Source organism: Bubalus kerabau, chromosome 10 (genome assembly GCF_029407905.1).
Source record: "Bubalus kerabau isolate K-KA32 ecotype Philippines breed swamp buffalo chromosome 10, PCC_UOA_SB_1v2, whole genome shotgun sequence".
Lineage (NCBI taxonomy): Eukaryota > Metazoa > Chordata > Mammalia > Artiodactyla > Bovidae > Bubalus > Bubalus kerabau.
In genome coordinates this window covers 8534931-8545371 of record NC_073633.1, presented here as the reverse complement: position 1 = coordinate 8545371, position 10441 = coordinate 8534931, and the positions used below count along the sequence as shown (strand labels likewise).

The window sequence follows — 10441 nt, the reverse complement described above, 5'->3', positions numbered from 1 at the left end:
TTATATAATATATATGCTGCTGCTGCTGCTAAGTCGCTTCAGTCGTGTCCGACCCTGTGCGACCCCATAGACGGCAGCCCATTAGGCTCTTCTGTCCCTGGGATTCTCCAGGCAAGAATACTGAAGTGGGTTGCCCTTTCCTTCTCCAATGCATGAAAGTAAAAAGTAAAAGTGAAGTCTCTCCATCGTGTCCGACTCTTAGCGACCCCATGGACTGCAACCTACCAGGCTCCTCCGTCCATGGATTTTCCAGGTAAGAGTACTGGAGTGGGGTGCCATTGCCTTCTCCGATATAATATATATATGACATGAATAAATTTAAGTATGACAGTGAAAGACAGTGAATTTTCCTGGCAGTTAGGGAACCGGGGGCAGGAGAAATATTTTTGCCAAGTAAGAGTAGATACATGGACGGTGATATATCAATACTGCCGCCCCACACAGCACGGCACAGCCCACCCCGCGACCGGGTTCCCACCCCCCGCCCCCGGCCACCGGCCCCCACGCCCCGCCCCGGTTCCGACCCCGCCCCGCCCCGCCCCGCCCGGCCCCAGCCCCCGCCCCGCTCGGCGCTCTGAGCCGGCCCCGGCCCTTGCTCGGGTCCCTCCCCTGCCCCGCGCTCCCGCCCCGCCCCGCCCCAGCCTCGCCCCGCCCCGCCCCGCCCCAGCCTCCGTCCCGCGCTCCGGCCCCGCCCCACCCCAGCCTCGCCCCGCCCCGCCCCAGCCTCCGTTCCGCGCTCCGGCCCCGCCCTGGTTCCGACCCCGCCTCGCCTCGCCCCGCGGCCCGGCTCCGCCCCGTTTCTCCGTCGCGCTTGGCATCCCGGTGGAGGAGCCCCGCCGCCCCTGCAGAGCCCGGATCTCCGCACAGCCGAAGCCCTCCACCCCAGACCCGGGTGGCCGCTGCTGGAGCGCGCGGCGCGGCGTGAAAAGATGGCCGCCCTGACGACGGTCGTGGTGGCGGCGGCTGCCACCGCCGTAGCCGGGGCTGTGGCGGGGGCGGGCGCGGCCCCGGGAACCGGCGTGGGAGCCGCGGTGCCGCAACAGGTAAATAAATGGAGGAGGCAGAGGTGGGTCTGAGGGGGCTGCGGGCGCCGGAGGCGCGGGACTGGTCCCCGGCTGAAAGGTGTCCTCTGCCGCGGCCGTTAGCCTCCCTTCGCTCGGGGCCTGGCGCTTGCTAGCCTAGTGCTTTGTTCGCTCGTGCATTTTTAACTGCTGTTACGGAGCCCCCTCCCTGGTGGTTTGGGAGTGCAAGAAAGTCTGGGTGGAAACCCTGGCTCTGCCTCTGTGACAGGAACACACTTAACCTCTCGTGACTCCGTTTCTTCTGTAAGCGTTGGATCTGATCATACGCACCTTCCTGAGCCGTGCACCTTGTCTGGGAAGCCCCTGGTACAGTGCTTGGTTAGAGAGAGAATCTGCCCAGTGACTGATGGCTGCTCTATTATTGTGTCAGCGCTGGGAACACAAGGAGGAATCAAACTGGGATGATCTCTGAGGCAGATGTGTTTCCAAAGATCTCCTTGGGACCCCTTTCTCTGCAGTAAAGACTAGGGAATTCCCGGAGGAGAATCGTTGGAGCCAGCAGCTCTTGTCAAAGATCTCGACTCCTCCGCATTCTCCCACAGCCCACACCCAAAGCACAGGCAATTCCTGTCTGCCGTATCTTCAGAATAAGTCAAGAATCCCACTTCAAGCACTACTACCCATGTCCACACCATCATTTCTCCCTTAGCAGAAACACTTGCCTAGTTGGTTTCTATTCACCCACTCTTGCCTTCCTGACATATTCACAACAACCAGACCATTCAGGAATGACACTTGTCTGCCTAGATCCCTCAGAGTGAAAGCAAACGTTTTCACCATGTTCCACACCTTAGACTCTACAGGGCCTCTGAGCTGCCCCCAAGATCTCCCTGTCACCTCATCTCCAGTCCCCTGCTCTGGGTCTGCTGCAGCCATACTGGCTTCCTGTGGTCCTTCAGACAGGCGAGCACACTCCTACCTCAGGAGCTTTGCAATTGCTGTTCCCTCTGCTTGCAATGCTCTTCCTTCCTGGTCTCATGGCCAGCACCATCTCCACCTTCAGATATCTTTGTTCAAATGCAATCAGCTCAGTGATCCTTTCTTTGACCTCCCCAAACTGAATCCCCTTACCTAGCACACCGTTCTCTTTTTAGGTTTTTTCTATAGCACTTATCCTATAATATACTACATATTTTATATTCATTTTTTGTGTGTTGTCTTTCTCCACTCCATCTAGGAATGTAAACCCTGCCCTCTATGAGGGAAGAAACTTTTGGAAATTTTATTCACTGTTACATCCCCAGCACCAAAAACTATGCTGCTTTACTCCAGAAACGTAGTAGACACTCCCTAAATGTTTGTGGATTAATCCAAACCTGAAGGAAGGCTGTTATGAGCTGAGGACAGCTTCCATCATTTTCTTCCTCTAAGGAGATACAGTGTCTTTATGTATTTCTAGAAATTCCACTTCATCCTGGTTTGCATATCTCACAAGTTGCTTAGTATTGTTACTGACGCACACTCCTGCCCACTAGAGTGGTTCTCAGAGGTTTGCCTTCCTTAGTGTTGGATCAGAATCACCTATGGAGCTGTTTCAACTGTTCCATCAGCCCCTCACATTTAGCAATGTCTGGAGACAGTTTGGGTTGTCACAACTGCAGGTGGACTGTGGGGAAGGTTGTGTGTGCTACTAGCATCTAGCCGGTACAGGCTGAGGGGCAGCCCCCACAACAAAAATTTCCCTGGTTCAAAATATCAGTAGGGCTGAAGTTGAGACACCCGATTTTATACGCTCTCACCAATTTAGAGAAGGCAGAGCCTCATGGTTGGCTATTGTGGCAGTAACGAGGTAGAATTTCTCAAGGGTGTTTGGGTTTTAAAAAAGAATTAGAATCTCTAGCATCTTGTGACTTTTGAGGAGTTTATGTGTTATCCTTCTTTGTACCCCCCAACATACCACATATACACACACACACACACACACACACACACATATATACATACAAACACATGCACGTTATAGACTCAGATTCTGTAGCCCAGCTCTGGACTTGAATACTTGTCATAGGATTTCATGAATCTATGACCCTGACAGTGAAACAGCTAACATTTTTCTGAGAAGAGATCATTTTCCTCGTGACAGCCTCATGATATTAGAGGTATCTGCCAAAACACTAAGGTTCCTAGATTAGCCTGCCCGGGCTTCCATAATAAAATACCACAGACTGAGTGATTTAGATTACAGAAATATATATATATATATATATATATATATATTTTTTTTTTAACACTTTGGGAGGCTGAAAAGATCCAGCTGAGATCTTGTCCAAGATGAAGGAGCCGTTGGGGTTGGTTTTTGGCTTGTAGACAGTTGCCTTCTTGCTGTGTCCTCACGTGGCCCTTTGTCTGTGCACATGCAGAGAGAGAGTTCTCTGGTGTTCCTCTTCTTATAAGGACACCAGTCCTGATGGATTAGGACCCTATCCTTATGAGCTTATTTAACCTTAATTACTTCCTTAAAGGCACCACCTCCAAATCTAGGGCCTCCACATGTGAATTAGGGGAGTGGTAATTCAGTCTATACCAGTTCCCTTAAATTATTTTGGAACAATTATCTTTGAAGTTTTAGAACTATTTTATATTGCATTTTATTTTATTTTACAGCCTCCATAGAGGGTGAAATCTTCTGATTCATCATTAGGAAAAGTAGTAATGTACCCTATCTATGTATTTTAACGTTTGTATATTATTTGTTCATAATTCCTCTCAGCCATTGCTTTTCAAGACCAAAGACTACAAATTTCTTGATTCTCCTCTTAGATGCCATCTCCCTCTTGATCTTTTTAGCATGTTGAATTATGACTTTTTTGAAGTATCTCTGGCTGTATCACACGAGTGTATGTCCCGGTTTTGCTCCAGAGTAGGGCTGTGTCCTCTCTTTGTCTCTAGTGCCCTCTCTGTGATGACCTGTATTTAATGGCATTCGGCTGACTGGAGTGGGTCTTCAGTAATAACCACATTACTTTTCTGACTTTACATAATTACTCAAAATGGATTTCCTCTAGAAGATCACACAAATGAATAGGGCTGTGTATATGTCCAGGTGTGGCAGAGTGAAGAATTCCCCCACACACACCTTTTTTTGGTCCTCTTTTGACATTTCCTTTAATGTTGTTATACAACAAACACAAATAATACACAATAAGCACAAATAGGGGAGGGGGAATCCTTTGTTATTAATATACTTTTACAAGCAAGCCTGTCCCAGACAGCTGCTTGGACAGTCCTTCTCTGCCCCATGTCAGCCATTTATTTCCATCTGCCTCAGACAGAGTGGATTGTAAGTCAGTGTGCATCCTCACTGTATCATTAGGTTCCCTCAAGGATAGTCATATCCTAACCCCCAGCACCTGTGAACGTGTGACCTCATGTGATAAAAGGAACTGTGCAAATGTGATTAAGTTGAGGCTCTTGAGGTGGGGAGTTTATGCGGGATTATCTGGGTGGGCCAATGTATTCACAAGAGTCCTTGTAAGAGGGAAGCAGGAGGATTAGAACCAAGAGGAGATGTAACAGTGAAAGCAAGAGGCAGTGCGATGTGAGGAGGCGGCCATGAGCCAAGGAATGAAGGTGGCCACTAAAAGCTGAAAAAAGGTAAGGGAGTAAATTCTCTGGATCTCCAGAAAGAATGCAGTCTTTTCAACACCTTAATTTTAGACTTGACCTCCAAAACAGTAAAAGAATAGATTTGTGGTGTTTAAGTCTCTTAAATTTGTGGTAAACTGGTTTTTTTGGTAAGTTCGTTACAGTAGTGATAGGAAATGAATGCAACCAGAGAAAGCCTAAGAAGGCCTGAGCTCTCATCTTTGGCTGACCTCGAAACTGTACAACAAGAAGTGAAGGCTAAAGTGGAGTTGTAAACTGCTTGCCCCAGTACTGATACCATGTTCCAGCTTGCACACAGACCCCCTCAAAGTGTGGGGACTTACAGGTTCAAGACATCTAAGAAAATCTTTGATCAACCAATCATTCACTGACAGCTAACAAAGCAGAGATTTCAGTGCCACACAAACAATCCAGACTTTACCGAATTAGTTCAGAGAAATGACTGAAAAAAACCCAGCAACAACAGCAGACCTTGGAGAGAGGGAAAAAAAAATCTCATTTTTAGTGTTGCCACATTGTGTATTATTTAAAGTGTTGAGTTGCTGACAAATTATGAGATATGCAAAGAAATAAGAAAATATGGTCCACACACAGAAGAATTAAAAAAAACAGAATAGTAAAAAGAAACTGTCCCTTAAGATGACCAAATGTTGGACATAACAGATAAAGATTTTAAATTATTGATTTAAACATGTTCAAAAAGCTAAAGAAAACCATTTCTAAAAAAATAAAGTATGAGAATGGTGTCTCACCAAATAGAAAATATCTATAAAGAGACTAGAAAAGGTGAGTTTTCAATCCAATCCCAAAGAAAGGCAATGCCAAAGAATGCTCAAACTACTGCACAATTGTACTCATCTCACATGCTAGCAAAGTAATCCTCAAAATTCTCCAAGCCAGGCTTCAACAGTATGTGAACCATGAACTTCCAGATGCATCAGGCTGGTTTTAGAAAAGGCAGAGGAACCAGAGATCAAATTGCCAGCATCGGCTGGATCATGGAAAAAGCAAGAGTTCCAGAAAAACATCTACTTCTGCTTTATTGACTATGCCAAAGCCTTTGACTATGTGAATCACAACACACTGTGTAAAATTCTTAAAGAGATGAGGATACCAGACTCCTGCCTCCTGAGAAATTTGTATGCAGGTCAAGAAGCAGTACTTAGAACTGGACATGGAACAACAGACTGGTTCCAAATCGGGAAAGGAGTACATCAAGGCTGTATATTGTCACCCTGCTTATTTAACTTATATGCAAAATACATCATGAGAAATGCTGGGCTGGATGAAGCACAAGTTGGAATCAAGATTGCCAGGAGAAATATCAATAACCTCAGATATGCAGATGACACTAGACTTATGGCAGAAAGTGAAGAAGAACTAAAGAGCCTCTTGAAGAAAGTGAAAGAGTGAAAAGTTGGCTTAAAACTCAGCATTGAGAAAACAAAGATTATGGCATCTGGTCCCATCACTTCATGGCAAATAGATGGGGAAAGAGTGAAAGACTTTTATTTTGGAGGGCTCCAAAATCACTGCAGATGGTGACTGCAGCCATGAAATTAAAAGACGCTTGCTCCTTGGAAGAAAAGCTATGACCAACCTAGACAGCATATTAAAAAGCAGAGGCATTACTTTGCCAACAAAGCTTCATCTAGTCAAAGCTATTGTTTTTCTAGTAGTCATGTATGGATGTGAAAGTTGGACTTAAAGAAAGCTGAGCGCCGAAGAATTGATGCTTTTGAACTGTGGTGTTGGAGAAGACTGTGTTGAGAGTCCCTTGGACAGCAAGGATCCAACCAGCCCATCCCAAAGGAAATCAGTCCTGAATATTCATTAGAAGGACTGATGCTGAAGCAGAAACTCCAGTACTTTGGCTACCTGATGCAAAGAACTGACTCATTTGAAAAGACTCTGATGCTGGGAAAGATTGAAGGTGGGAGGAAAAGGGGACAACAGAGGATGAGATGGTTAGATGACATCACCAACTCAATGGACATGAGTTTGAGTAAACTCTGGGAGTTGGTGATGGACAGGGAAGCCTGGCGTGCTGCAGTCCATGGGATGGCAAAGAGCCATACATGACTGAGTGACTGAACTGAACCAAACTGATAAAGAGAGAAGTTATAGCAAAAGAATGGAATAGAAATTTTGGAGTTAAAAAGTACAAAAATGCAAATGAAAAATTCACTAGAGAGACTCAGCACTGCGTTTGGGCTGGCAGAAGAAGGTAGGTCAATTTAGATTATCCAGAATGAGGAATCTAAAGAAGAAAAGAATGAAGAAAAGTGAACAGAGTGTTAAAGACCTGTGAGACACCATCAGATGTCACAGCTAATGAGAGTCCCAGAAGGAGAGAGGGAAAAGCGGGAAAGAATTTTTGAAGAAATGATGGCTGTAGTATTGATCTACACATTATTGGAATTTGGTGAACTTCAAGATCCATACCTAGACATGTCATAATCAAACTGTAAAAAGAGACAAAAAGAAAATTCTGAAAGCACCAACAGAGAAATCAATTCAACACATATTAGGCATTCTCAATAAGATTAACAACTGATTTCTCAACAGAAACCTTGGACTTCAAAAGTATGGGATAATATGCGTGCATGCTAAATTGCTTCAGTTGTGCCCGACTTTTTGCAGTGCTGTGGACTGTAGCCTACCAGGCTCCTTTGTCCATGGGATTCTCCAGGCAGGAATACTGGAGTGGGTTGCTGTGCCCTCTTCCAGGGGATCTTCCGGACCCAGGAAGCGAATGCATGTCTATGTCTCCTGCATTGGCAGGTGGATTCTTTACCACTAGCCCCTCCTGGGAAGCCCCATGGAATAACAGACGTAGTTATGCTGTTAGAAATGCTGAAAGAAAAGGACTGTTGACCAAGAATTCTGTGTTCAGCAAAATAATTATCTAAAAATGAAGGAGGCTACATCAAACCGAAACGATTCTGCACAGTAAAGGGAATATCAGCAAAATGAAAAGATGACCTACTGAATGGGAGAGAAACGTTTGCAAATCATATTTTGATAAGGACATATCTAAAAATATAAAACTCTTAAAACTCAAAAAGACACCCCAGTTTTTAAAATTGGAAAAGATATAAGTAGGTATTCCTTCAAAGAAATAGCCAATAAGTACATGAAAGGATGCTCAGCATCATTAGTCATTATGGGCTAATCAAAACCACTGTGAGATACTACTTCACATCCAGTAGGATGATTATAGTAAAAGAGACAGACAATAACAAATGTTGGTAAGGATGTGAAGAAACTGGAACTCCCTTACATTTTTTACATTTTTACAGTACTCCTTTACATTGCTAATGGCAATGTAAAAATTATATAATGATGCAGCCACTGTGGAAAACAGTTGGATAGTTCTTCAAAAGTTCAAAACTTCTGTGCTTCAAAGGATATTATCAGGAAAGTGAAAAGAACTCAGAATTGGGGAAAATATTTGCAGGTCATTTATCTGATAAAGGACTTACAGGAATGCTTCCACTGTAACAATAAAAAATAACACAAATGGAAAAGTAAAGAATTAACTGTGATTAAGAAATTCCACTGCTAGAAATACCCAAGAAAATTGAATTCATACTAAAACTTGTACATAAATGTTCTTAGTAGCATTATTCATGGTGACCAAATAGTGAAAGTAACCCAATTGTCTGTCAGGTAATGAGTAAACAAAATATGTTAGAGTCGTGTGGAATATTACTTAACCATGAAAAGGAATGAAGTACAGATTCACAGTACAACATGAATGAATCTTTAAAATATTATACTCAGTGAAAGAAGCCAGACACAGAAGGTTGTACATTGTATGATCCTGTTTATGCTAATTGTCCAGAATAGGCAAATCCATAGAATCAGAACGGAGATTAATGATTACCAGGAATTGGGCGGGGAAAAGGGTATGGGAACTGGCTGCTTAATGAGTGCGAGCTTTCTTTTGGGTATAATGGAAATATTCGGGCACTAGATAGTGTTGCGGAGAAGGCGATGGCACCCCACTCCAGTACTCTTGCCTGGAAAATCCCATGGACGGAGGAGCCTGGTGGGCTGCAGTCCATGGGGTCACTAAGAGTTGGACACGACTGAGCGACTTCACTTTCCCTGTTCACTTTCATGCATTGGAGAAGGAAATGGCAACCCACTCCAGTGTTCTTGTCTGGAGAATCTCAGAGACGGGGGAGCCTGGTGGGCTGCCGTCTATGGGGTCACACAGAGTCAGACACGACTGATGTGACTTAGCAGCAGCAGCAGCAGCAGCAACAGATAGTGTTGATGATTGCACGACTTTGTGAATATAGTAAAAAACACTAAATTGTAAACTTTATGTGCACATTCTATGGTATGTGAAGTAAATCTCAATTTTAGAAGTATTAACCTAAAATCATTACTTTATTCTTGTTTGCTCATTCCTCGAAATTTGAAGGCTTGGTTCCTTTATTTTCTTTTTAATCTCTCAGGCTGTCAGCAATTCCTCTTGGTTATACCTCCAAGATACGTTTAGGCTTCTTACTTTTAGTCTCCACCATCACCCTGGTAGACCTGAATACCATCATTCCTTTTCTTTGTTGCTGCATCACCTGTCTATTGATTCTCCTGCTTCCAGCCTTGCCTCCCCTCTTCCTCCACCTCCCTGAATTTTTTCTTTAAAAAATAGAAAGATTTTCTTTAAAAATTAATGTATCATGGCATTCTCCTACTCTAAACCCTTCAGTAAAATTCAGACTCCTGTAGTGCCTTAAAATGCTGGTGTGATATGCCACTTGCCTGGTTCTATACCCTCAACTCCTACAAAGCTCTGCGTTTCACTCATCTTATGTCACCATTGCGTTTGCTCTGCTTGAACCAGCCAAGCTTTTTTCTGCTGGAGGGCATTTGAACATGCTGGTCCCTCTGCCCGGCACATCTTTCCCTGCAGCTTTTGGCCTGGCTGGCTCCTTTCTTCCTTAAACATCATCCCCTCAAATAGATCTCTGTGGCCATTCTAACTGAAAAGAAACAAAACAAAACAAAACAATCCCTTGGCCCCATTATCTTCATCTCAGCACTGTTTATTTCCTTAATAGGCCTTACAATGTTGGCTTTTTTTTTTTTTTAATGTATCACTTATTTACTCTTTTCTTAAGTCTGTTTCCCTCTCTAGATTTTAAGGCAGAGGCCCTATTATCATGGGCCTTCAGTGGCACCAATGGTAAAGAACTCGCCTACCAGTGCAGGAGACATAAGAAACGTGGACTCGATTCCCCAGTCTTCTGGGTTCAGAAGATCCCCTGGAGGAGGGCATGGCAACCCACTCCAGTATTCTTACCTGGAGAATCCCATGCACAGAGGAGCCTGGCAGGCTGTGGTCCCTAGGGTCACAAAGAGTTGGACACAACTGAAGCAATTTAGCACACAGCGCATACATGTTATCATGGCCCATCTTTGTTTCCCTAATGTCTAGGCCAGCACCTGTCACATCGTAAGTGTTCAATGCATACTGGTAAACGAATGAATGAATGAAAAAAAAAAGAGATTTTTATAAAATTCCCTGAAGACTTAACATTTCTCACTAATATAGCATTTTAAAACACACATTCCTTCTTCCACGAGCTGTATTTTTAAAAATTAAATAAGATTGGCCCCAAAATTATCCCTTGAGAAACTCCATTATTGATGTTTTATCTCTGAAAAAAGGGCTTCCCTGGTGGCTCAGACAGTAAAGAATCCACCTGCAATACCAGAGCCCTGGGTTCGATCCCTCG

At 44.2% G+C, this 10441-nt stretch overlaps 1 protein-coding gene across 3 annotated transcripts in view; it reads left to right on the top strand.

The window, feature by feature from the left end:
• The first annotated feature begins 741 nt into the window (after positions 1 to 741).
• The window catches only part of CCDC112 (coiled-coil domain containing 112), a 31801-nt gene continuing 22101 nt past the window's right edge, over positions 742 to 10441 (top strand). Inside the window, exon 1 of one of the 3 annotated variants that reach the window (XM_055536537.1) lies at positions 742 to 1043. In XM_055536537.1, the coding sequence (XP_055392512.1) occupies positions 930 to 1043 (114 nt within the window). In that variant the 5' untranslated portion in view covers positions 742 to 929. Of the gene's footprint in view, positions 1044 to 4552; positions 4677 to 10441 lie in introns of those variants that run through there. The other 2 variants (XM_055536535.1, XM_055536536.1) reach the window with 2 other exon arrangements.